The following is a 26,856-nucleotide window of genomic DNA, read 5'->3' as shown; positions in this document are numbered from 1 at the left end:
CCAGGGCCTTTACACATGCTAATACTGGTGCTGGTCTATCACTGAACTCTATCCTCAGCTCTTATTTTGAAACAGAGGCTCCTAAATTGCTCAGGCTGGCCTGGAATCTCTTTCCACTTTGCACTTTTGCTACCCAGTTTACTTGGGGTCTCTTCCTGCATTGCATACTGCTCTCCCCTCCTTTATCTCCAATCCCATTCTCAGAAGGCCATGGACTCCCTACTGACCTGGGAGTTTCTTGAGAAAGTGCTATGCAGGCACAAGCCAGCTCCAACCTCCAGCGCTGGGCTCACCTTACACTGCACAGGAGCTGAAAGTGGGAGCTGCAGGTCCCTGAGCACCTTCAGGGCAGTTCCCTCATTGTGTTTATGCTTTTTTCTCCAGTGCTCCGGGGGAGATCCCACCATTTAAATGCTGGGAGGAGGGAAGAGTGAGGAAGGCCTATGGTCACAGGAAGGGTGGAAAGCTGAAAAGAAGAGTCAGGAAAGCTGACTTTATTCTCTTTCCTATGCATGCAACCACTATATTACTGGTCAGAACCACTGTGGACTTGATACCACAGAAGAATCCAAGGGTTTAGTGAGTGGGAAAGCCATGAGGAGGCAAACCACACAGTACATGCTAACCACTTTTGCACTCGCAGGTACACAGATTCCACATAAACTGTGCGTTTACACATGAGGGTTAGCATTGGCAGGCTGAGGATTCCTGGAGCCAGGGCCTTGCTGAACCCTAGAGTACACATTGGAGTGGCAGGCACTTAGCTGAGGCATAAAGGGGAGGATGACAGGGGCAGGAGGAGAGGGACAGTCTTCTGGGCAGAGAGGAGCACAGCTGTGTTCACAGCCTTCTGGGAGGCAGTCAGCCTCCCCAGGATAGGTCAGGGTTGCCAGACGCTGCTGCACACACTCAGCTGTCAGCCGGGCTTCTGGGTCTGCATCCCAGCAGTCTTCTAGGAGCTCTCTCAGCCCACCGGGGTCCTGTTAGGAATGACCAGGAGGCAGGGTTGACCCTGGAATCTCTTTTTTTTCTTTTCCAATACTGGGAGTTGAACCCAGGGTCACTGTACTACTAAGCAACTCCCCAGCTCCTTTTTTCATTTGTTTGTTCAGTTGTTTTGTTTTTTTGAACTGGGGATCAAACTCAAGACTTCATGTTTGTCAAGCAGGCACTTACACCGCTGAGCTAAAACCCGGCCCCTTTTTTTTTGAGACAGGGTTTCACTATGTATTTCAGGTGGGCCTTGAACTCACTATGTAGCCCAGGTTGGCCTCAAGCTCATGAAAATCCTCCTGCCTCAGTCTTTTGAGTGCTGGGATATAGGTATGTACCACCATGCCTGGTCATCCCAGCCCTTTTATAAATATTTTATTTTGAGACAGCGTTTCCCAAACTGACCTAAAACTGCCAAGCCTCTTGCCTCAGCCTCCCGAATAGCTGGGATTATAGGTGTATACTACTGCACTCACCTAAACCCAGGATCTGGAGTGGACTCCAGCTTTAAGGGCATCTTCAGTGTTCACTACTCCTGGGTTTTGGTGGTTTGGGGTGGGTTTTGCTTCTTTTTCCCAGTACTGGGCTTGAGCCCATAGCCTTACACATGCTAAGCACATGCTCTATCACTGAGCTATCACAGCCTTGTTACTCCTGTTCCCAGCACTCTACTTCTGACTCTTCCTTGAGTCTCCTTCCCCTCCCCACCCTGAAATCCAGCCCTGAGGCTCATTCACTAGGAAGGGGGCTTCCTGAGTCCCTTGCATTGGGATCTGCCTTCTCCTTTGAGGAGCTAATTCAGGCTATTTAACATGCTACTGAAAAGTTACCCTCTGTTACAGCTTGTGTCTAGATGTCCCCCCAAAGCCTCATGAACTCATCGGCGGAGGTTTTCAGAACTGGCTGAATCTAGAGCACGTCATACTAGGATTAAGCCCCACATCCCAGCAGTCTTCTAGGAGCTGGGTGTAGGTGACACCAATCAATAAGCTTGAAACCTGTATGGAATGTAAAGGAACAGAAAAAGAAGGCTTTGCTGTTTCTTACCTGCTTTGCCATGCATTATTTGTCCTGTGCAGTGCCCCTCTGCCATGCCATGCTCTCTTGGAGCTAGCTGACTAGAGACTTAAACCTCCACAAACTGTGAGCTGAAATAAATTTCTTTTAATTTTTGGTGTACATTAGTGGGGCATGATGGTACACACCTGTACCAGCACTTGGGAGGCTGAGGCAGGAGGACTGCCAAAAGTTTGAGGTCATTCTCCTGGACTGCATAGTGAGTTCAAGGACTACCTGGACTACACAACAAGACCTTGTCTCAAAAAACAAAAAGAAAAAAAGAGAAATTATTTGTGCCACTGAACTTTGTGAGGCTTCTGATCTAACCCTTCATACATAGAACTAGTTTTAATGGTACTTCAGATTGAACCAAGAGGCTGCATCATGCTAGGTAAGCATTCTACCACCAAGCTACATTGCCAGCACCTTAAAAAAATTCTTTTAATTAGTTAATTTTGTTTTGGTTTGTTTTTTTGGTGTTTTTGTTTTGTTTTGTTTTGTTTTGTTTTTTTACCGGTACCAGAGATCAAACTCACGACCCCGTGCTTGTAAGGCAGGCACTTATGCCACTGAGCTAAATCCCCAGCTCTGATTTTTTTTTTTTTATGTGTGACAGAGTCTTATTATGTAGTCCAGGCTGGCCTTGAACTCACTGTGTAGCTTAGGCTGACTTGTGGCAATCTTCCTGCCTCAGCGTCCCAAGTGCTGGGATTTCAGGCATGTACCATCATGTTTCACTAAAAAAATTTTTTTTTCCTTTTTCTCTTTTTATCAGTACCAGGAATCAAACTCACGACTGCCTGCTTGCAAGGCAGGTGCTTATGCCGCTGAGCTAAATCCCCAGCCCCCATAAAATTTTTAATTAATTGCAATAGTGGTGATTGAATACAGGGAGTGCAGAGCTCTATCTCAAATCCTTTTTTTATTTTTATTTTACTTTTTGTGGTGCTGGGGTTGAACCCAAGCTTTCACACTGAGTTCATTTTTACTTTTTTTATTTTGGGACAGGTGCTTGCTGAGTAGAAAAGGAGCCTGGGCTGGGCTCAAATTTATCTTCTTGCCTCAGTCTCCAGAGAAGCTAGGGTTACAGACATGTTCCACTGCATCCAGCCTAGAACTGGCTTTACTTATATCACAGCAAAATGTAGTACTGAACAAGAAGTCCCTGGTTGAGTTTCTGGGCTTGGCTGTATCAGGAGAGGCACCATCGTGAGGACAGACCTCAGAGAAGGAACAATCAGGGAGGGTTTCCTGGAGGAGAGGACTAAGAAACTGGGCAAGTAATGGTGGGAGAGGACAGTCTGGTCAAGGCTGAGCAGGAAAGTGGGTGTGTCTGCTGCATGGAATGGGCATTGTGTGACTTAGGGAGAAAAGAGTGAAAAGAAGGCCAGTGTAGTTTCCCTACTTCCAGGAGTGGTAAAAGAAGGGAGGAGGCAGGAGTAGGTAAATTGACCCAGGCAGAGAGGTCTCTGAAGCCCATTAAATCTCTCCCTCTTTCTCTCTCTCTCTCTCACACACACACACACACACACACACACACACACACACACACACACACGCTGGCTCTTACCCTGATAGAGCAGCCCCAGGTGGATGGGATGTAGGGGCGCCTCCTCTGCTCTACTGCCAAGGCCCAGAGCTCACAGGTGGTGGGGGCACTGCCCAGCTCTGCCTCATAGGCCAGTTGGAAGGGTGGTGATCTGTGGTCTGTGGAGAGGCAGAGGACTAGGTGTCAGCTTGCCCCAGGGGTTGCCCCCCACATCAAGAAGCTAGAGACAAAAAAAAGAAAAAAATTTAAAAATAAAAGAAGAAGAAGAGGGGCTGGGGGTTTAGCTTAGCAGCATAAGCACCTGCCTTGCAAGCAGGCGGTCGTGAGTTCGATCCCCTGTACCAACAAAAATGAAAAAGACAAAAAAAAAAAAAAAAAAAAAGAAGAAGAAGAAGAAGAGGAGGAGGAAGAGGAGGAAGAGGAAGAGGAAGAGGAGGAGGAGGAGGAAGAAGAGGAAGAAGAAAAAGAAGTAGAAGCAGCAGCTAGAGAAGGTGACAGCCTCCTGGAAGCAAGTCAGGAGGTAAAGTGAGCCTAGAGTGGGTGGTCCCCCCTAGACAGGGGACTAGGGGCAGGGACTTTACCAGGGCTTAGATCTGGGCAGCGGCTCAGGATCTCCCATAGGAGCAGAGCTAGAGAGTAAACGTCTGCTCGCTGGAGGGCTGTGCCCCAGTCCTGTAAGTCCAGAGTCTTGTCCAAGAGCTCTGGTGCCATGTACCTATAGGTGCCAGCCTAGAGAGAAAGGTGTAGAGGACCATGAATCACCTCTGTGGTGACCGTCACTGCATCCTGGGTCCACACAATGCCCTCCCCACTACAGCATGGGCTCAGCAATGTCCCTGCAGTTACAGGCGCCGCTGCACTAGTGCAGATTGCCCCAGAAGCTCCACCATCATCCCTGCCCAACCACATCCAGAGTACTTACCTCCATGATGGCAGCTGGGCCTCGGGGTGGAGTAGGAGCCCAAGTGGGAGGCTGGGAAAGGCCAGGGAGCGCTAAGGCAAGGCCCAGATCTCCAATGACACATGACCGGTCTTCCCGAATGAGCACATTTTGGCTGCTCAGATCACGGTGGGCAATGCCTGGTTTATACTGGCCTGTGGGGAGATCCAAGGCTGCAGGCACTCGGGTCTTCTGCTCATTTTTGGACCTCATCCTTCCCTTCCAAGCTAAGGGAGAAGTAGACACACAGCCATTTGGCTCCTGAACCCCTTGGCTTCCTGCAGCCAGCTTACCCACCATGCTGCCAGCGCTCCTCATGCAGAAATGCCAGGCCCTTGGCCAGGGACAGTGCCATCCTCAAGGAACTTTCCCAGTCATTGGTGTGCTGGGTCAAGTAGTGGCACAGAGAGCCCTGGGGGAAAGCAGAGAGAAAAGGGACACACAAAACTAGAGGCCACTGATTTTGAGCCCAGAGAGCAAAGTTCACTAGATAGATTCTCCCCGTTCCCTTACCCATCCCCACAGACAGACATCCTGATTGATCCAGGTCAAGACAACTGACAGGGGAAGAGTAAGGAGGCACAACAGTCAGGTGGGTGGGAAAATAGTGACCCTAGGTCCATTGTCCCAGGCAGAAGCTGTGACCTACATTCTCTGCTTGCAGCCTTTTAGGTCTCTTCTTTTTTTAAATTAAAAAAAATTTTTTTTTGGTACCAGAAATCCAACTCATGATCTTACACTTGCCAGGAAGGCACTTATGCCACTGTGTTATAACATCAGCTTTTTTGTTTTGTTTTGTTTTGTTTTTTGGTGCCAGGGATTGAATTCATGACCTTGCACTTGTGCCGCTGAGCTAAATCCCTGGCCTTTCCTCCTCCTCCTTCCTCCTTCTTCTTCCTCCTCCTCTTCCTTCTCCTCCACTGCTGCTACTACTACTACTACTACTTTTTCTTCTTCTTCTTCTTCTTCTTCCTCTTCCTTTTCTTCTTCTTCTTCTTCTTCTTCTTCTTCTTCATCTTCTTCTTCTTCGACGGGATCTTGTCATGTATTTCGGTTGGCTTTGAACTCACTAACTCAATATGTAGTCCAGGCTGGCCTCAAAGTCCTGGCAGTCCTCCTGCCTCAGCCTCCTGAGTGCTAGGACTACCAACATGGACCATCACCTCCAGCTTTAACTTGATTCATTTCTGTGTCTCTTGCTGGTCTAGAAAACTTGTAAAGGCAGAGACTGTGTGTGATTTTCTCAGCATCTAGTGCAGTACCTGCCATATAGTTTGTAAATGTCTGTAAAGTGAACATATGAATGGTTGGAATGCTATACCTAGAGGTATAGGGTTTTTTTCCCTTTCTTCTTTGGGCAGTACTAGTGATTGAATTTAGCCCCTTCTCACTGATCTACATTCTCAGCACTTCTATATTTTATTTTGCTTTGAGACATAATCTCACTAAATTACTAAACTGTACAACCGGCTGGACTCAAATTTGAGATTCACCTGCACTACCCTCCTGGGATTATAGTATTGATCTGCTACACCCAGCCTTTACCTTTTTAAAATAACATTTGAAAATTCTGAGACAGGGTCTTGCTAAGAGTAAGTTGCCAAGGCTGATTTTTGTTTTGTTTTTTGAGACAGGATCTTGCTATGCAGTTCAGTTTGGCTTTAGTTTCACTACATAGCCCAGGGTAGCTTTGAACTCAAGGCTATGCTGCTCTCTCAGCCTCCTGAGTGCTAGGATTACAGGTATGTGCTACCTACCATGACTGACCTCCAGACTGATTTTTTTTTTTTTTCACTAGAGGTGGTTTGTTTGGTTGCTTTTTGAAACAAGTTATCACTATATACAATATTCTAGCCTGGCCTTGAACTTTCTACATATCCCAGGCTGGCCTTGAACTCATGATCCTTTTGCCTCTGCCTCTTGCATACTGGGATAACTGTCATGTACCATCACACCTGGCTTCATATTAATATTTATAATCTATAAAATGCAGATAATGGAAGTAGGACATGCGTGGGATGCTTGCAATCCCAGTACATGGGAGAGTGAGGCAGGAGGATCACCATAAATTTGAGGCTAGCCTGGGTTACATACTGAGACTCTGTCTCAAAAACCCAAACTTGTGGGGTTGGGGATTTAGCTCAGCGGCATAAAGCGCCTGCCTTGCAAGCAGGCAGTCGTGAGTTTGATCCATGGTATCAATAAAAAGGAAAAAGACCAAAAAAAAAAATAAAAACTTGGCAGGCATGGTGGCATACTCCTATAATCCCAGCACTTGGGAGGCTGAGACAAGAGGATTGTTGCAAGTTTGAGACCAACCTAGGCTGCAAGGTGAGCCCAAGGCCAAATTGAACTGCATAGTGAGACCTTGTCTCAAAAAGAAAAAACAAAAACAAAAACAAAAAACAACCAACCTAATAATAAAGGCTCAAAAAAAAAAAAAAAAAAAAAAAAAAAAAACAAACGATCCAGTGTGGTGAACACCTGTAATGTCAGCACTTAGGAGGCTGAGATAGGAAGATCTCTATGAATTTAAAGCCAGCCTTTGCTATATTGTGAGTTCAAGGCTAGCTGAGCTACATAGTGAGACCCTGTCTCAAAATAATAATAATAATAACAACATGAACTGAGCAAGTGGTAGTGCATGTATAATCTCAAATACTTGAAAAGTTGAGGAAGGGGCTCACTTGAGCCCAACAGTTTAGGGACCAGCCTGGAGAACACAATGCCACCTAAACTCAAAACAACAACAAACATGTATTGCTTCTATAATGAAAAAATTAGAAAACAATAAAAACTGGTTTAAGTGTCTAGAGAAGAGAAATCCTAAAGCAAAAAAATAAGTGTGGAATCTCTGTACTCAGGAGACTAAGACAGGACAATTACTGTGAGTTAAAGGCCAGCTGGACTACATAGATCCTGCCACAAACAAACAGCAAAAAAGAGTAAGTGTGGGTAGAGCCCCACCCTTATTTGCTCTAACAGGCATACACATAATATACATTCTTTACTCCTCACCTTAGGGTATAGTTCCAGTACCAGCAGGGGCCCAGGAGGTAGAGGGCCAGGGCCTCCCTGGCCAGCAGTGATAAATCGGACAATGTGGTCGTGCTGTAGGCCTGGAAGCTCGTACATTGCCTTCTCAGACCGGAATTGGGCCACAGCCCTTGGAGGGAAGGCCTTGATAGCTACCAGCTCACCCTGCAGCTGCCCGGCCCATACTACTGCATGACCTCCTTCCTGGATTACCTGGAGGGGACATTGTGCTAGGTACAGGCCTAGGAGGTGGACTAGGCTTCCCAGCACAACCTTAGCAGGGCCTAGAGGGTCCCTTCCTCCTGCCCTGGGGCACCTGTGTGAAACACAGCTGGGGAAGCTCCGGCAGCTCTTCACTCCAGTCTCTCTCTGAGTCAAATTCTGGCTCTGGGCCACCTTGCACACTGTGGGCCTTTCGTTGGAGTAGGGCTGGGTCAGAAAAGGACCTTCGGGTCAGAGTCCATAGGCATAGGGATGGGGAAGGGAACCATGGGCAGGGGGCTTTGAGCCAGGTAATGAGAGGCAGGCTGGGGGGGGGGAGGGTCCTGGAGAGGTGTCAGTATTTTGGGGCAGGATCTTGGTGTAACAAGGGAAAGGTGGGACAAATTAGTACCCAAGACAATACTGCCCAGCAGCAGCAGGAGGAGGAACAGCCCCAGGATCACCAGCGCCATCCAGATGGACTCACCTGGACATCAAAGCAAGAACACAGGTGGGAAGCACACTGTCACAAACAGCCTTTGGCCTCTCTCCCCTTCTCAGAGAGCTTGCTTTGCAACCACCCCCATTCTGGTCACAGCTGCCTTATCTCCTAGTCACCAGGCAACCAACTTCCCAAGGTCAGGAGGAGGAAAGCACAGGACGGGTGGAACAGGACGGGGGCAGGGTGAGAACCGGCCTTGATTCTCTCTCTCATTCTGGCTCCATCCCCTGGGCTCCAGCACCCCCACACCCCCACATCCTCCCCCCACAGGCAGCTACCTGGGGCAGCCTGGGAGCCAGGAGCCCCCAGGCTCCCTGGAGGAGGCAGGTGACTGTAATTGGCATTGCAGAGGTCAGCACCACAGGAGCAGGTGAAGAGAGTAAAGCCAGGGCCAGAGTGGGCTCGGGGTCTTGGGTCACAGTGGAGGGACTCACAGCCTGGCTCATCACTGTCTCGGCATCCTGACGGAACAGGATTAGGAGAGGAGGAGAGAAAGAGGGTGCAAGCACAATAGGGCCTGGGAACAGGGAGGACAAATCCCTTCTCTATCAGAGGCATCCCTTCCATCTCACAGGGCTTTCTCCCTGTTCCCTTTTCTCATATGTTCTGCTTTTCCCCTTGCCCCTTGGCTGCCACCCGTATACCCCAGGACATGTTTGTCTCCCACCCTGGCTATCACCTGCTGTGTACTTTGCCATTCACCTTGCATCTCCACCTGGGCCCGGCCTTGGGTCAGGTTCCAGATCCCAAAGCAGCAGCGGCTGTAGAGGCAGCGGATAACCCTGGGGGGCCCTGCTCCTGCATCTAGCAGCTCCCCCAGTGTCTTTGTGCTTCCCTGCACTCCAGGGGCCTCAAAGAACACACAGGTCCGCCTGTTTGGGGGTGCTGAGGCCCAAGATGAAAAGGGAGGATTCAAGAAGGGAGTGAATGCAGGGACAAAAATAGTAGTCTAAAGGATAGACGAAACATGGTTTTCATATCCCAGGGTCAGTAGTAAAGCCAGAGGAGGACGCCCAGATGCCCAGACCGCAGAGTAACTTGACCGCCCACCCCCGAAGACACATGGCTCTCTACCCTTCACCCTCATGCATCCAGCCTCACCACAGTTCCAAAGGGTGGCTGCTGCTTCACTGGGTGGAGAAACATCCTGCCCCTCCTTATGGATGCTTACCTTGCACAGATACAGGAAGCCAAGTCCAAAGCCCCAGTGTCCCCAGCATCCTGATGAAGGATGGCTGGAGGAGGAGGACCGGATAAACCAGGACAGCTGCCCCTGGCCAAAGCTTCTTCAGATACACGATACAATGGGGCTTCCAAGCCCAGTCCCCAACTCCACCCTCTCTGTCCTATCCCAGTTTCTGTGGGAGAGATGGCTGCTGTGGGGGAGAGGGTGGGTGTGAGGAAAACAGGGAAAGACAGGGAGGAGCAGAAAACCAATCTCATATCCTCCTCTCTTTAGCCACCTCCTCTTTTCTCTGCAGTGCAGGAGGAGGGGGCCTACAGGCTTTGTTTAGAATCTAGAGATATCTAACTTCAAATTTCTGCCCTTTGTTGACCTTAGAAGGAGGTGCTAGAAAGGAAAGTTAGGTCAAATGCTTTGAGACATTCAGCTCTGCCCAAGATCCCACTTTTTTTTTGAGGGGGAGGACCAAACATTGAAACAGGGTCTTGTATATAGCCCAGGCTGACCTCAAACTCATGAGAATCCTGCCTTAAGGGCTGGGGATTTAGCTCAGCAGCACACGCACCTGCCTTGCAAGCAGGCAGTCGTGAGTTCGATCCCTGGTACCGATAAAAAGGAAAAAGACAAAAAAAAAAAAAAAAAAAAAAAATCCTGCTTTAGCCTCCCAAGTGCTGAGATTACAGGTGCGTACTACCACACCTTGTCCAATATCTGTTGTAACACATACTACTCACGCCTCAGATCTGTAGCTCCCTGGGCAGGAGACTTCACAATCCATTCTAGAGTTGACTTCGTTTTCCAAACTCAAGAATCAGAAAGTATACACTTAATTTCTCAGAGTTTAACAAAAATCACATCGAAAATGGTTATAGAGTTAGGCATGGTGTCACATGCTTGTAATCCCAGCACTCACTTGGGAGGGATGAGGCAAGAGGATCACCATGGGTTTGAGATCAGCCTGGGCTACAGAGTGAGATTCTGTCTCAAAGGAAAAAAAGTTACAATGGCAAATTTTTTCATGTATATTTTACCATAATCATAATAAAAACAGCTGGACATAAACCTCAGTGGTACAGCAACTCCCAGTACCACAAAACGAAGACACACTGAGCAAAACGAAGACACACCATTATTGAGGTTATAACAACTCTTTATTGAGCACCTAGTGTGTTCTAGGGCACATCCAGGGTTATGCATTTTACAGTTATCTACTTCTCCCAATGAGGCATTTATCTTACAGATAAGAAAACTCAGGTTAGGTAAATCGCCTAAGGTCATTCTGATAGAAAATAGCTGAGGTGTGACTTGAACCTGGATAAATTTAATTCCAAAACCCTGGATGTGTTCTCACAATGCTACCTGAAAAAAAATACAAAATCCAGCAATGAAAAATATTTTCATTTAATACAATATTCAAATTTGAATTTGTATCCTTGACAAAATATAAAGGATTATCTGCCAGCAGACCACTTATTAGAAAGGAAGCACACAGTTCAAATTTTCACCACCAGGGGTCAGCAGATATAGGAACTCGGGTTGTGGCAAAGGGCAGGAAAAAACGCCTCCTCTGATGACTGATACACATAGTATACCTCCTATTAAGCATTTTTTTCCTAGTAAGTATTAAATTGCAGGGCTATAAAATGTGAAAGGCGGGCATAGGGTGTGTAAAGGGCACATTAGCACGCAGATGGAAGAAAGGCTATGGTTTGCATTGCAATAGAGACAGAAACCCAACTCCGCCAGATTCTGCCCCAGAGTAAGAAACCATAGTTATTTCCACCTCTGTGAGCAGCTGGTTCCCATAAAAATTAGAGTTCTGTGTTTTCCTAGCTTTCTGTCCCTCTAGCGGCTACCTGGAAACCTTTCTCAGAATGATCTGGTTTGGGCCTGGGATGAAAGTCTGAGGACTACACTGAGTCTGATGCTGGATTTTTTCTCCTGGGGAGTCTGCATGAAAGGAGGAAAGAAAGAGAGCTCCAATAGTTGTAAACAGCAGCTGGAAGAATGACTGGAGCTAGAGACAGCTACCCATCCTTCCTGCAGGGCCATGCCTGGGTCGGAATGTGGTGCTTCCTTCACCAGCTCTCAGATCAGATAAATCTAGGGTGGTGGTGATGGGGGAGCTGAAGATGAAATAGCTTTTTTGTCTGGAATGTCTCAAGAGACTGTCTCCTTTAGAGTGGGAGCAGGGTTAGGCTGAAGCAAAAAGGCAGGGTCACCTCAGCAAAAGCTTTGAATAGCTACTCCTTTGGATGATGGAAACAATCCAGTCAGGTTAAGGGGAACTGCTCTGCACAGTTAGGGTTTAGAGTAGGAATGGTAGGTTTGGGGCCTCTGTGCCACTCTGTGGCAAAGTGCTCCCCTAAAAACATATGAGGTCCTGGGTTCAATTCCCCAGCACTACATAGAGTAACAATCTGAGAATTGAAGGATTAGGAAGGTCCTGAAAGAGAACCACAGCTTAGAAGGAAGAAAAATGTGACTAGATTCTACATACACAGTGACTTTCATGAGGGCCCCTAATTCAAGTCAGCAGGGACCCAATGATTTACCTTTGATCCTGCTGGCTGCAGAGCTAAAATAAATTCTTTATTCAGTTAATTCAGCAAATATCTATTGGATCCCAGTCTGACAAATGTATTTTGTTAGATGCTGGACTTTCAAAGATAGAAATTATTTCTGCCTTCCAAGATCTTGTAAGTTAGAGAGGCAGCCTGGTGTGGTGGCACAGGCCTATAATCCCAGCACTCAGGAGGCTTCAGCCTAGGGCACATAGTGACTATAGTGAGTTCAAGGCCACAGAGCAAGACCTCATCTACAAAAAGAAGGAGGAGGAGGAGAACGAGGAGGAGGAGGAGGAAGAGAAAGAAGAATAAAAACATATATCAATAAGCAACCAGAAAATTATGTGTCCTACTAGGGATATGAACAAAAACTATACAGGAAGAAAACTCATATAAGCTAATTATGTCTAAGACATAGAAGATAAGGGAAGAAAGATACCAGGAATACTTTAGAAAGAATGGATATTTAAACCAGGCATGGTGGCACACACCTGTAGTCCCAGCACTTGGGTGGTTGAGGCAGGAGGATCACTGTAAATTTGAGACTAGCTTGGGTTACAATATGAGTTCAAGTCCAACCTAAACTGCACAGCCAGATTTTGTCTAAAAAAAAAAAAAAGATATTTAAATCATCTCACATAATGATTTTAAGAGGAGGTGGTGGTTTTAAGCAAAGGGGACGGTAAGAGTTAAGGCATAGAGAGGTAAATGCAAAGCATGTATGTTGGGCAGTGAGGGGGTGAGGAGGAAATAATAATGGGATATGAGAAAGGAAATCACCATAAAGATAAACTGGGACCAAATTAGAAAGGTTTCCAATTCTAAACCAAGAGGCTTAGAACTTTCCCAAAAGCAAAGGATTTTAGGCAGGGACCGTGGGGCAGTATAAAAGATGGACAGCTGGGTTTTAGGGAGATTAATTACAAGACCTGACCAATAACCATAGTACATGGGACAGTGGGAGAAAAGGATGAAACCAGGCATGTTCCCAGCTACTCAAGGCTAAGACAGGAAGACTTAAGTCCAGGAGTTCAAGATCAGCCTGGGTTTGCTCTTTTTGACAGAAAAAAAAAAAAAAAAAATAGACAAAAAATTTGAAATGCATTTTACAGGTAATATCGATGGACTGGTAATTGAAATGAATGTTGATAGGCAAGAGAGTAAAAGATGATTCTTAGGCTTCAAGCATGACTGATCAAGGGGTAGGCAATATTGTTAAGAGAGATGTGGAACAGAAAGAATTATTTCCCTTCTAATATGGTTTTTTTTTTTTTTTTTTTTGACTGGGAATTGAACTCAGGGCCTTCCCACTGTAATAAATCTCAGTTTTGGTTTATTTTTTTATTTTTGGTACGGGGGACTGAATTCACAACTTCATGCTTGCCAGGCAGGCACTTAAGCTTGCTGAGCTAAATCTTTTTTTTTTTGAAGACATGCTCTTGCTAAATTGTCTACACTGGTATTGAATTTGTGATCCTCCTGCTCAAGTCTCCCAGAGACTGGTTTACAGGGATGTGCCTTCACCTTGTTTTGCTTCTTACATTCAATTTAATTTAGTGTCCCATACAAATTTAACTTAGTACTTCATACATAGTAAAGTCTCAATAAATGTTATGTAAATGAATGGATGATGCAATGATTAGGAACTTAGCATGCAAAAAGAAAACCACACACACACACACACACACACACACACACATAGTAGAGGAGTAATTTTCAATAAGAAGTAAATTCTCAAATAAAATCAAATATTAAAATGTTATATTGATGGAGTTAGAGGTGATAGTGTACAACTGTAATCTCAATACTCAGGAGGCTGAGACAGGAAGATCACTTCAAGTTTGAAGTCAGTCTGGGGGATACATAATGAGCTCAAGGCTAGCCTGAACTAAATAGCAGATCCTGTCTCAAAATATAACATTTTTTAAAGCCTTTTTGCTGATGGATATAAGATTATCAAGCCAGGCATGATGTCATGTACCTGTAAACAAATGACCAAGATTTCTCTGTTAGAAAAAAAGTGAAACCATAGCTTGATGGGGAATGAGGAAAGCTGTCAGAATAACTTAAACTCAGAAGAGGCTTGAATTCAAATTTAATGTTAGAGACTGGTATTAAGCATAAAGTATGTTGGTGCTAGATATTGGCTTCTAAATGTCATTACTCCAATAAAAGAAACTAAAGGCTCCTAGGGCTTGGACAGGGAAAATACAAGAGAATCAGAAACATCTTATATATTAGAAAGCAAGAATATAGCAGGGCATAGTGGCACTTGACTGAAATACTAGCTACTTGGAAGGCTGAGGCAAGATCATAAATTCAAGATCTGTCTGAGCCATTGAGTGAGACTCGAATTGTCTCAGGAACTGGGGGAACATAACAAATACAACACATGCAGTGTTGTACCCTAGAATGTATCCTGAAAGAAAAAGAAGTCATAACCAGACATAAAGGCTAAGGATGTAGCCCAAGTAGTAGAGTACCCTTGGGTTTGATCCTCAGTACCACAAAACAATACAAGAAAGTGCTCAAAAAGGCCAGGGATTTAGCTCAGCAGCATAAACGCCTATCTAGCAAGCTCAAGGTTGTGAGTTTGATCCCTGGCACGGAAAAAGAAAGTGCTCAAAAACCAAAGCAAGAGCCACACATGGTGGCACACACCTGTAATCCCAGCATTCCAAAGGCTAAGGCAGGAGGATCACAAATTCAAGGTTGGCATAGGCTACAGTGAGTTCAAGGTCACCTTGAACTGCATAGAGAGACCTTGTCTCAAAAAAACCCAGCCAACCAAAAGGAAGCGATGTGTGGTGGTATATGTTTGTAATAACAGCATTCAAGAGGTTGAAGCAGGAGTTTAATTTTGAAGCCAGCCTGGATTAGTGAAATCTTCTCAGGAAAAAAAAAAAAAAAGCAAGAGATAAAGGATGTATACATACTGTAGATAGCAGAGGAATACAGGAGTCAACCTAAAAGAGCCCATTATCCAAATTTGGTGACAAATTGAATGACAAAGTAATGTATTAGATTATAACCCGAGTGAAATAAATACCCATTAACATACAAATATAAATAACAGACTAAATAAATGGGAAGAGATAAAAATTCCTTACAGAATTCCAAATACTAGATGTATACTATTCTCTTTAGAATGTGAAGTTTAATTCCCATCAATCCCATTCAGGTTTGTCTAGATTTACTAATTCACTAAGAGTAGGGAAAGAGAAAAATATTAACTTTCTAGTGGAGAAATCTAGCAACACTAACATTGTAATATCATGTGGATATCATACAGCTTCAGATAGGGTTCCATGAGATGGGTACTCTTTTATCTCTGTTGTGTTCTTTAAAACAACAGCAACAACAACAACAACAAAAATAGTGAAGGTATGGCTGCACACACCTGTAATCCCAGCACTCACTTGAGAGCCTGAAGCAGGAGGATCACTACAAATTAAAGGCCAATCTGGGCTACAAAGTGAGATGAAGGTCAACCTGAACTGCAGAGCAAGACCCTGTTTCGAAAAGACCAAAAAAAAAAAAAAAGCCAGTCTGGACTACATAGTGAGTTCAAAGCCAGTTTAAACTATACAGTGAGATCCTGCTTACAAAAACCAACCAACAAACAAACCAAAAGCTAAATCTGACATTGCACAGACATCAGATAAACCCAGATTCCCTTCCCATCCCTGATGCAGCCAGGTTTTTTATACAGGAGTGGCCTCTAACTCACAATCCTCCTGCCTCAGCCTCTCAAGTGCTGGGATTACAGGCTTCAGCCACCATGCCGTTAAGTCTAGGGGCTGTTCTACAGGTTATTTGGCCAATATTCCCAGGTCATCTAAGTCATTAAAAAAAAAAGGAAAAAGAATTGACGTTTTATATACACATACCAACTCCCCAAGAATGTAATCATTATGTATGGCAAACACGTACTACTGAAAATTTCTATTTTTAAAAAATAGTTTCAGAAAAAGGAAAGACTAACAGTCCCAGAGGAATTGGGAAAACATGACAAGTATATGCAGTGCAGTACCCTGGAATGTATCCTGGAAGAGAAAGAGGACATAAACGGAAAAATCTGAGAAACTCATAGTCTGGAGATTAGCTCATGTACCAATGTCAGCTTCTTTGACAGTGTACTGTGGTTAACACATGAAGAAGTGAGAAAACTGGATAAGGGTTCATGGAAACTCTCAATACTATCTTTTAAACTTTTCTAAACCTAAAAATTACCCCTTCCCCTAAAAGAAGGAAAAAAATACTCCAAAACAAAAAGTGTATTTTTAAAAACGTTTAGGCTGTCCCTGATCCTCCTGGACCTTTTTTTGTTGTTGTTGTTTTTCCTTTTTTCCTGGGTATCGTAGCTGGGATCAAACGCAGGGCCTGTCACTAAGCTATGCTCCCAGGTATTTTTTGCCCTTTTCTTACAATACTGAAAATCGGACCCAGGACCTTCACACTAAGCTATTATCTCCATCCTACACTTTTTGACACAGACACTTTTGTCTCTAAATTGCTCAGGCTGGGCTGGAACTTCCAATCTTCTTGCCTCAGCCTCCCAGAGTGCTGGGAATATACCTCACCATGGCCAGCTGGCCTCCCACATTGCTATATAGTCATGACATACTGATCTGATCATAATAACTACTTGGGGTTAAAGTGGAGATTAATTGCACTAATTAACATATATGAGAACAGTGTAGTGCATGGATGGGAACCTCTACTGGGTTCACAGGGAGAAGTTATAACTATATATTCCCCATTCCCAACCCTCTCAATACACCAGAGACATGGCTTTTTATTAAAAAAAATTTTAATTGGTTTACAAAGGAGCTACAGACTACATTGAAACTAGTCTTTGTACAAAAGGCCCCCCAAGAGCGCCCAAACACCCAGAAACAAAAGATTGTGAGAGAAACAAGACAGACAGACACAAAAAGAACAGGAAAAAACTGAAGAGACAAGAGATTAGCATCATACATACACAAGACTAAGGGGAGAAAAGAGCAAAGATGGGAGCATTTATTTATCCACACAGCCCTGGTGGTAACTAGAGTGGAACCAACAAACACAGCATGAGATTATTAAGAGGCTGAAAGGCAACAGTGGTATGGAGACTGGTTATTGCCAGTGTTAAGGAAACATTTTTAGGCACCAGAAATTGGAGCACCACCCCTTGCCCCAGAAGGATGACAGACTTGGGAAGAGAAGGCAGGCCCCAGGGCAGCTACCATCAGTGTGTGTAGAATAGGTCTCTCCCCTCAAACCAATCTCATCATATTCTCCCCGTAGTCTTTGTACCCTAGACTCTTAAGGACCACAGGATGTCATCGGAGAAAGGGATGATCAGAAATATGAAAAGCTACCCTTGCCCACATTGTTCAAGAGCAGTTATTTACAAGGAAAGGTGGGTAAACGAAGCCCATTCCCCTATGGAGAAGGCACAGTGTGATTACTGAAGGCAAGAAATAGGAAACCCGCACACACCAGGGGTGAGGGTCAGGTGTATCAACAAAATTCTTACTTCCTACAGCCCAGTCTAACCCTATTTCTCTCACTTTTTTCTGACACTGAGTTGGAGCTTAGGAGAGTTGGGAGACAGATCATGGCACCTCTGCTCCCTAAACCAAGACAAGGAAGGTAGGGCTATTTGCTAACAAGGTAGGAGCAAATGGGGGAAAAGTACTTTCTCTTAAATGTTGTGGAGAAAATCCTTTTGGGTTTGGAAAAGTCAAGAGGGGAGAAGACCAAGGAGAGGAACAAAGCCAGGGACTCCCATTTTCTTTTCCCAGTCTTCAGTCTAAGGCGAGCAAGCCAACTGTGGAAGAGGGAGTAAAAATTTAAGCTTAAGGCTGCTTAATGTCTTCCTGGGGGCGGGTGTTTACAGAAGGCAGACAAAAGGAATAGGTCAATCTCAAAGCTGGTCTGTTCATCCTCCTAGAAGTCTGTACCCCCGGAGTAGTGCCAAGAGAGGCACCAGAGAGAACAGTCTCCCAAATAAAATAACCTGTCCATTTTTTATCAGCACTTTTCAAAAGCTAAGTTTTCCGGAGTTGGAGAAGTGCCATATCCGCTCCTCCCTTTCCCCAAAGCTACTGCTGCCACCTTTCATCCTTATGCGTAAGTTATTGGCTGTCTTCTAAAGGAAGATGAAGATTTGAGATTTCACGTTTCTCTTCCTAACCTCAAGAGGGTACCCAGTTTGGGCTAGGGGGAGAAAGCTATGCAAAGAGCCTCTCATTAGAGGTAGCCCGACTGTTCTCATTTCCTTGGTACCTATCTCTAAACCCTTCTGATCCCAAGGTCCAAAAAGGCATCAGGGTATTTACAGCTGAATGAAAATAGCATATAGCACCAGGGCTCCCCTCAAGCTAAATGGGGCTTGATTAGCACCCCCAGAACCCCTTAAAAAGTATGTAAATGTATTGCGTCCTAGCAAAGATCTGCAGCTTCCAGTATTCACACAATGTGAACATATTAACAATACAAAATATATTCTGAAAGTCAAACACCTGCAGTTCATAGTGCTTTCTCAGATTTGTTAAAAAAATACAACGCTTAGTTTCCTATATAGGATGTACAAAAGCAAAAAAATATATATATATATGTGTATAGTAGAAATAAATCAGCCATATTAATTTACAGCTTTTGTCTCCAACCCTCCCCCAATCATAATCTTTATCCCATACTTTAGTCTTTATGTTTCTGGGATCAAAGGTTCTATTTATTCTGAAATCAGGCTGAGAAATATTCATTAAATTGTACAGCACCCACAGAATGCCAGCCAGGAAGTCCCTGAAGGAAAATGGTGTTGGTTGTTCTTTGTGTAAAAGTTAGAGGGTCAGATGTTAAGCAGATAAATGTGAATGGGCATCCTGAAATGACAAGGAAATGAATGTTGTAGTATTACTATTCCTGGCCATCACCCACCCTGCAAGCTTTGCTCATTAAAACATTTTTTAAAACTTGTGAAAAAAAATTTTTCAGAATCAATGTGTATCAGCTACATCACTTTCTGATGGCCAAAGAGGTTCAGGAAAAGGAGATTTTCAGTAATAGGCTCCTCCTGACTCAAGGAATATAGTCTCCTAACTTCCCATGGGAAAGACTGAGTGACTCACTGCTGCTGATACAGAAATGGAAGAAGCTGCTTCCATTTGGGGGCTAAAGAAGATACTGAATCTGGAGTTTCCTTTATAGAAAAGAACTGTAGATACAGTAAATTCACTTACGGTCAGGCCAATGAAGGAGTGCGGAGAATAAACCAGCAGCTTTTCACTCAAACACTATCAAATAAGGTTATATAAAAGCTTACAGTTCTCAGCATCATTAAGTTGCTCTGTATCTAATAATTTCATACTGCAGAAGATTCTTTTAAACATTCTAGAAAATACTGCCATTCCAGTGAGTCATCCTGCCCTGTTCCTCCAAAAGATGTCAAAATACATGATTACAGACATAAAATAACGATTTCTGAGTTCTTATTACAGTGGAATAAGGGTGGGATGGTGGCTGGGCACTGGTGACTTTTATTTCATCATTAATAGAAATTGATCTGGGGAAAGTTTCTTTGCAATAATTCCTGAGTGTTGAAAACAGTATTACATCTGCAGAGAAAGGACCAAGTGGCATGGCTATTGTTAACAGCTATGTATATTTCAGGTTGACATCAATACAAACTTACCCAAAACTTAATTTGGTTGGATTTTATATAAAAGGTATAGTAGAACCACAGCATCATCTCTTTGTAGCCAAAATAAAAGCCTTTAGAACAAGGACTCTGCTATATATCTGGATGTTCATTTTACTTTCAAACACAAAAATAGTTTCTTCTTCAGAAAGTGCAATAGAATATCCCCCATTCATAATTGCAAGTGTTTTACCATAAGCAGAGAAATGACCTCAGGAACATACCTAGGTTTTAAGAAACTTCTAGGTAATGGCCTAAAGTCATTTTGATCTGAATTTATTTTCTAACAATTTCAAATATAATTTCTCATCTGTACGCAGATATATACAGGCACAAACATACATTCATTCACACACACTGTCATGCACAAACACTTCACTTTCTGTCAGATCAGGGTAATTTTTATTGCAGGTCTCTCTTACTATTGGCTAACAGAAAACCTATCCCCAACCTAACAGATTACACACATCCACACAGCCATTTCCACACTTCCTCACAGTGAAAAGCTCTCTAACAAGATACCAGTAAATCAAGAGAGACAATGTTTTTAATGGCTGGGCCTTGAGGACAATTCTGGTTTCATTTAAATCTCAGTATCAAATGCACTGAGAGTTCCCTGCCGCTACAATTTTTGAATCAGTCTCTTCTGGAATCAGAACATGGAGAAAGCAAGATGATTTCTCCCAATCTCTCCTATAAACCACAGTGGTAAGACAAGATTTCTTTTTGTTCTGGGCTATCATTCCCATGATCATGTGCTTCCTTTTCCCTTAGGAAACACCCAAGTACATACAAGGAAGAGTTACAGGAGGAAAAAAAAAAAAAATCAAAAAACCACTGTCTTGCCATTAGCAATGCTCTGGAGTTCTGCAGAATGGAAACCTCAAACAGATCCACTGACTGATGCTCTTCAACAATTGAAAAGAAACTACTGGGGATGTTCAAAAGAGGAAGTATACTTTCTTTCAAAGTGTGTTAACTCAGAAGCCCATTTGTCAAGGCTTAGAGCTACCTTGGAAGACTATGGTAACAAAGTCTAAATACTCCAGTTACTCCTGCACCCAACTACCAGTGACTTCCTCTTCTGAGCATATCTTTTTCTCACTTTAAGCCCTTACCTATTTGACCATTTTTTGATAGTTTATACAAACAGATCCGAGATTGTTTTCTTCAAAGGAACTCTTGGACATTTCTACAGAAAGACATCTAATACTTGATGCTTACAGAAGCTCATGAAGGGCGATGCCTTTGACTCTCCAGCACCAAGGTGCCTGCGTCGTTAGTATTTTAAACATTCCCCCCACAGCTATTTCAAGCACCAGGCTGGGCTTCAAGGTTTTCCACTCTGCTGCTGGGACTAAGGTCTTACAAAGACTGACAGAAGTGCCTTATCCAGGGATCACTGCCAAAAACAAAACATGAAGTGATTAGTGAAAGAAGGGAAGACAGAAAGGATTGAGCCAGGAAAGGAGTACAAGAAGCTGATCCCAAATAAAAAGACAAAATTAAGAAAGGAAAATCATTATGTATGTACTGTATATATAAACTAAAAGCACAGCATATGAATGCTTACTCTGGTGGGAAGCCAAGACAACATCTAGAGAAAAGCCTGATGTGTCACAACAAGGCTCAGCCATAGGGAAATAAGGCAATATATATATATTTTAAAAAAAAATGACCAAAGTATTTTGATCACAGAATGGTCTCCTTCCTCCTCCCAGCCAACCCCTCTGAATGCATCTCAATATATCTTTATATATATATATATATATATAATATAGAATCTGTTTTTTGTTAAAAAGTATTTCAATGATCATATATATTTATCAAGGCATGATGGCTTTAGGAAAGGGAAAATCCACCATGGGAGAGCTGAGAAGGGGAAACATAGGAAGGGGAGGCTAGGGTAAGAAGTATAAGAAGAAACCGGGATCAAATGAATGCTCATCAAAGGATGGCACCAACAGAATTTTCACTAATATTTCCCACCTTCAAGGAGGCACTGATGATATAGTTGGGTTCTAGGACCCCATCTCTTCTCTTGTATTTCTCCCCCAATTCCCACCACCATGGATTTTAATGCCTCATGGCTCTCTTTCCCACACGTCTCTTGGACCCATGCTAACTTGCATCCCAACGTTGATGGGTATTAGCCCATAATGTCTCTTGCCCTGGTGCTTCATTTCAGAAGCCATTGCCGCTGATATTAATGGACTGCAGATCTGCGACCTGCATGACATTGATGCCACTGTTGGCAAGACGAGCAATACCCTCTGGACAGATGGCTTCCATGGCTACCATGTTGGTGGTAATAAGAGCTGAAGGAGTAGCAGTGCCACTGCCTTCTGAACCTGTTCCACTGTCCAGGGGCAAAGTGCCCACACTCAGGGCTACACCTGGGCCTCCTTTTTTATTCTGATGGGTCTTGATATGTTTTGACAGGTGATCACTCCTCATGAAGCGCTTAGGACACTCAGGACAAGCAAACTTCTTCTCACCTAGAAAGAGAAAGAAGGTAAGAAGCTGACATGCCAGGAAGTGGGAAACCTGTCTAATGTACCACCTTCCAACTACATTATCAGAAGGTGATAAGAACAAGAGCAATCTGGTTAATTCCTTTTTTTGGTGGGGGGAGAACAACTCAGATAAAGGTTGGGGAACATGCTGTAAGGACAGCAGAACTTTGCAGAAAAGTAGGCAGGACAGAGACTAAGAAAAGTAATGGGGTCATTAGCCCTCCTTAAAACCTGGCTCCTTCCTTGTTATTTCTCTTTTCCCTGCTCTTTTGCTCACCGGTGTGTGTGCGCTTGTGTCTCTGTAGCTCATCCGAACGTGTGAACCGTTTCCCACAATATGACCAGGTACACATGAATGGCCTCTCGCCTGTATGCCAACGCAAATGTGCCCGCAGATGTGAAGTCTTGCCGTACACTTTGCCACAGCCTTGGATGTGGCAAATATGCTGCTTCTTTTTGCCAGGATCCCCAGAACCCCTAAAAGTTACAACACACTGTTACTCAATCTGGAAAGAGAAATTAAAGAACCACAACGTATCAATAGTAATTACTTAATCCACTCAAAACTAACCTAATCTTTAATTTTTCCAGTACTCGGAAGGGTATCCAGGGATCATGCACACTACATAAATGCTCTACCACTGAGCTATGACCACGATCTCAGACTCTCAACTTGCTTACTCCTTGTTTCCTTCCTCCCTCTTTCCCTCCCTCCATTTTTTGAGACAGAGTTTCACTATGTAGTTCATTTTTGCCCTAAACTCACTATGTAGTCCAGGCTGGGGTTGAACTCTTTATTCTTTTTTGATTTTTGAGATAGGGTCTTACTAAATTGTTCAGGCTGGCCCTGAGCTTACTATGTACCTCAGACTGGTCTCAATTGTGGTGATCCTCCTGCCTCTCCTTCTTGAGTAGGGGATTTACTGGCATGTGCCAGCACACTTGGCTGGGGCTTTGATCCTCCTACCTCAACCTCCTGAAACCTGGAGTCACAGGTGTATATCACCATGCCCAGGTCCCAAACTTACATTAATTAATTAACTTACTTATTGGTTGATTGGGGGTTTTTTTAGAGACAAGATCTCACTTTATAGTATAGGCTGGCCTTGAATTTGTGGGGGATCTTCCTGTTTTACCACCCAAGTGCTGGGATTACAGGCACATGCCATCATACCCAACAAATAAATCTTCTTTAAAATAAATAAGTTTGTGCCTGGCACAGTGGTACATGCCTGTAATCCAAGCACTCAAGAGGCTGAAACAGAAAGATCTCTCTGTGAGTTTGAGGCCAGCCTAAACTATATAGCCAGACCCTGTCTCAAAAAATTCAAACCAAGGACAGGGGATTTAGCTCAGCGGCATAAGCACCTGTCTTCCAAGTGTGTGGTCTTGAGTTTGATCCCTGGTTAAAAAAAAAAAAAAAAAAAAAAAAAACACCAAAGAAACAAAGGACACATTTGTAGCTGATTCTAATTCCAATTTTTTGGGGGGGGCCATATTGGGGATCAATCTGGGCCTACATTTCCAGTCCTTTATTTTGGTTAATTCCCCAAACTCTAGGTTTCCTCTCTATTGTTCTCCTGCCCTTAATGAGTCATATAGTGACTTGGAAAGTTTCGAAGTATGTTTTTGTATTTTTCTCAGATGTTTTACTTCCATCCAACTTTTTTCCAAAAGAAATAATGACATTGGGCTGAGGATTTAGCTCAGTGGCATAAGTACCTGCCTTGCAAGCAGGCAGCCATGAGTTCAATCCCTGGTACCGGTAAAAATAAAAAAAAAAAGAAACAATGACATAGGGGGCTGGGGATTTAGCTCAGCGGCATAAGCGCCTGCCTTGCAAGTAGACAGTCATGAGTTCGACCTGGTACCGGTAAAAAAGGAAAAAGACGACACCAAAAAAAAGAAACAATGACATGGAGACATGGAGATATATCTTTTTTTTTTTTTTTTTGGTCTTTTTCTTTTTTTATTGGTACCGGGGATCGAACTCACGACTGCCTGCTTGCAAGGCAGGCGCTTATGATGCTGAGCTAAATCCCCAGCCCCCTACATGGTGATATTTCTTCCTTTCCTTTCTTTCTGCTTCTCTCTTTTTACAGTAATAGGGATTGAGCCTAGAGACTTTCCACTAAACTAATCCCGAATCTTTTTTTTTTTCAGGTAGGTCTCACTAAATTGCTATATCTGGGCTGGGACTTTATTTGAGACAGAGTCTCACTATGTAGTGCAGGCTGTCCTCAAATTTTTGAGAATCTTCCAGGCTCAGCCTTCTGAGTGCTGGGATCACAGATGTGCGCTGTCACACCCAGCTAGAATTTGTGATCCTTCTGCCTCAGTTTTCCAAAGTGCTGGAATTATAAGTATGTACCACTTCACAAGATGACATGGTGAAATTGTTGGCTAGAGACTTACTGAATGAACACAGGATCTATCCTTTTAAAGACTGATAGAGAATCTTAAAATAAAATATAGTATGAGTATTTTATAATATGAAAACTTTTCAGCCAGGCATGATGGCACACACCTGTAATCCTAGCACTTTGGAAGCTGAGGCAAGAAGATTGTTGAGAGTTCAAGACCAGCCTGGGTTACAAAGTTCAGGGCCAGCCTGAAACATATAGCAAGATCCAGTCTTAAAAAGCCAAAAAAAATAAATAAAATTTTTCTATTAGATTAAGAGTCAATAGTCTTATGTTACAGATTAAAAGATGAGTAGCTACAGCAGTCTCACAGATGCAAGAATGGACTGGATAAACATTAAGAGAACAGTCAGTTTGATGGCATATATCTGCAGTCTCAGCTAACCAAGAGGATGAGGCACTGAGCCCTGAAGTTTTAGGCCAGCCTGGGTAATATAGCAAGATCCTATCTCAAAAAAAAAAAAAAAAAAGAAAGAAAAGAAAAGAAAGAACTGGGGTGGAGTGACAAGGATCTTAATTAAATGAAGGGGGGAAAAAAAGAATTCTTATACAAAGCAGATCCCAAGCTCCTCTGAGGTATCAATTCTCAAAATGTTTAGTTGACAAACCAATTTCTTCTATGTGTCATCCCCAGTGGACACTGGAGAAATACCAAGAAGGAATTTTCTTGGGTTTTAACAACACATGTAAGTAGTACATATGAGCAGAGAAAAAAATGTAACAGAAGTGAAGTTATACTTAGGTAGAATCGAGAACTTCCTTCAAAAATGAGCACTTGCCACTTGAAGCTTTGTTAAGAGCTACACGTACTATACTCAGTGCTTCTCACTTCACATCTCATTGCTTTTCCTATGTGACACAGGATAACCTGTTATTAAACTCAAATTATTTTCTTTTTTGGTATTTTTTCTGCTTTTCTACTTTTGTGCTTATTTTATTGAGACACCACCCAATTTTTTCAAAGGCACTTAAAAGACTAAGTGACTTTCCTACTCTTTAAAAAACTTTTCCTCTTTCCTCCTTTTTTTCTTGTCTTTTTGAGACAGGGTTTTGCTATGCAGTTCAGGTTGGCTTTGAACATACTTTGTAGCCCATGCTGGTCTCAAACTTGCAGCAATCATCCTGCCTCCACCTCTTGAGCACTAGGATTACAGGCATGCACACACCACCATGCCCAGCTCTACTCTGTTTCAAAAGCAGTGGCTTCAAGGAAAAGAATATAACTTGCCAGAGATAAACAACAGGTGCAATTAATGAAAAGTCTGTCAGAACTCTGCTCTGTAGGACAGTTTAGAACTACAGTAAGCATTATTACTGTGTGCGTGTGAGGCTAAACCAAGGTATGCTCTACCACAAAGCTACATCCCTAGCCAATCCTCACTTCCTCTCTTCCTCCATTCATGCTGTGGTACACAGAAACAACCACAAGGGCTCTACCACTGACCTACATCCCCAATTCTCTTTTTATTTACAGTGGCTCCTCAAGTTATAACTGGTCTAACACATAAACAATGTGGGTTATGACCAGAGCTTTAACTTACAATCTAACTCTTGAATTATGACCGGCATGCCAGCCACTTGTGCTTCCAGATGGTCTCATTTAACCCTTTAAGAGAGTTCTGGAAGAAATATTACAACATTTTTTTTTTTTTGGTCTTTTTTTTTCATTTTTTTTATCGGTACCAAGGATCGAACTCACGACTGCCTGCTTGCAAGGCAGGTGCTTATGCCACTGAGCTAAATCCCCAGCCCCTATTACAACATTCTTTTCTGTATGGGGTTAATCGAGAAATCATAGGCTATTGTCTCTCTAAGGACACTGAGATCTGCCTGTATACAGGAGAGACTTTGAAGGCTTTACAGAGGAGCCAGAGCCTTCAACTGAGAACCTGAACTACAACCAGCCCTCAGGAATGAACTGAGTTCTTATATCAAGGGTCCACTGTACTCAATTTATTTTTTGAGATAGAATCAAAATTTTAATATGTAGTCAGAGCTGGCCTTAAACTCCCAATTTTCTTTTCTTCATCCTCCTGAATGGTTAGCCCATTTTAAAAAATTTACCTTGAGGAAGAGTCTTGCTAAATTACTGCTAGGCTGATCCCAAATTTGCAATCTTCCTTCTTCCTGTCTCAGCCTCCTCCTGAGTAGCTCAGACTACAGATGTGAGTCTCTTAAGCCTGGTGCTAAATTTAAA

At 43.4% G+C, this 26,856-nt stretch overlaps 2 protein-coding genes across 6 annotated transcripts in view; both read right to left on the bottom strand.

Moving 5' to 3' along the window:
* Positions 1-479: 479 nt before the first annotated feature.
* On the bottom strand, positions 480-9,659 carry Amhr2 (anti-Mullerian hormone receptor type 2). Of its 4 annotated transcripts, XM_003476025.4 has the most exons (11): positions 9,452-9,640; positions 8,983-9,165; positions 8,559-8,741; positions 8,191-8,265; positions 7,894-8,006; positions 7,560-7,790; positions 4,839-4,953; positions 4,524-4,696; positions 4,183-4,330; positions 3,623-3,759; positions 480-980 (listed from the first exon to the last, which is right to left on the bottom strand). In XM_003476025.4, exons 1-11 carry the CDS (start codon positions 9,498-9,500, stop codon positions 672-674), a joined length of 1,716 nt encoding a protein of 571 aa, XP_003476073.1. In that variant the 5' UTR covers positions 9,501-9,640; the 3' UTR covers positions 480-671. The 4 variants fall into 4 exon arrangements, 3 of the variants coding, with proteins under 3 accessions (XP_003476073.1, XP_063110904.1, XP_013014595.1); XM_063254834.1 differs by lacking the exon at positions 8,983-9,165 and having other exon boundaries at positions 9,452-9,646; XR_010049294.1 differs by lacking the exon at positions 4,183-4,330 and having other exon boundaries at positions 792-980; positions 9,452-9,659.
* A 933-nt stretch (positions 9,660-10,592) lies between these two features.
* Sp1 (Sp1 transcription factor) overlaps positions 10,593-26,856 on the bottom strand; it is a 46,448-nt gene continuing 30,184 nt past the window's right edge. For both annotated transcript variants that reach the window (XM_003476026.5, XM_013159315.3), the window contains 2 exons: positions 22,514-22,713; positions 10,593-22,218 (listed from right to left, as the gene is read on the bottom strand). In XM_003476026.5, coding sequence (XP_003476074.2) covers positions 21,905-22,218; positions 22,514-22,713 — 514 coding nt within the window. In that variant the 3' untranslated portion in view covers positions 10,593-21,904. The remainder of the gene's footprint in view (positions 22,219-22,513; positions 22,714-26,856) is intronic.

This window comes from Cavia porcellus, unplaced genomic scaffold (assembly GCF_034190915.1).
Source record: "Cavia porcellus strain 051 isolate PalLab524CR breed Dunkin Hartley unplaced genomic scaffold, mCavPor4.1 scaffold_8, whole genome shotgun sequence".
Taxonomy (NCBI): domain Eukaryota; kingdom Metazoa; phylum Chordata; class Mammalia; order Rodentia; family Caviidae; genus Cavia; species Cavia porcellus.
Note: the sequence above shows the minus strand (reverse complement) of the source record. Positions and strands in the feature narration are given on the sequence as shown.

Excerpts from the sequence above, each read along its gene's own strand:
- Amhr2 (XM_003476025.4), bottom strand. The coding sequence starts at position 9,500 with ATGCTGGGGACACTGGGGCTTTGGACTTGGCTTCCTGTATCTGTGCAA. Across the intron at positions 4,331-4,523 it reads GCCCAGCTGCCATCATGGAG|GCTGGCACCTATAGGTACAT; the intron begins GTAAGTACTCTG and ends CTTTCTCTCTAG. Across the intron at positions 981-3,622 it reads CCTGGGGCTGCTCTATCAGG|GACCCCGGTGGGCTGAGAGA; the intron begins GTAAGAGCCAGC and ends CATTCCTAACAG.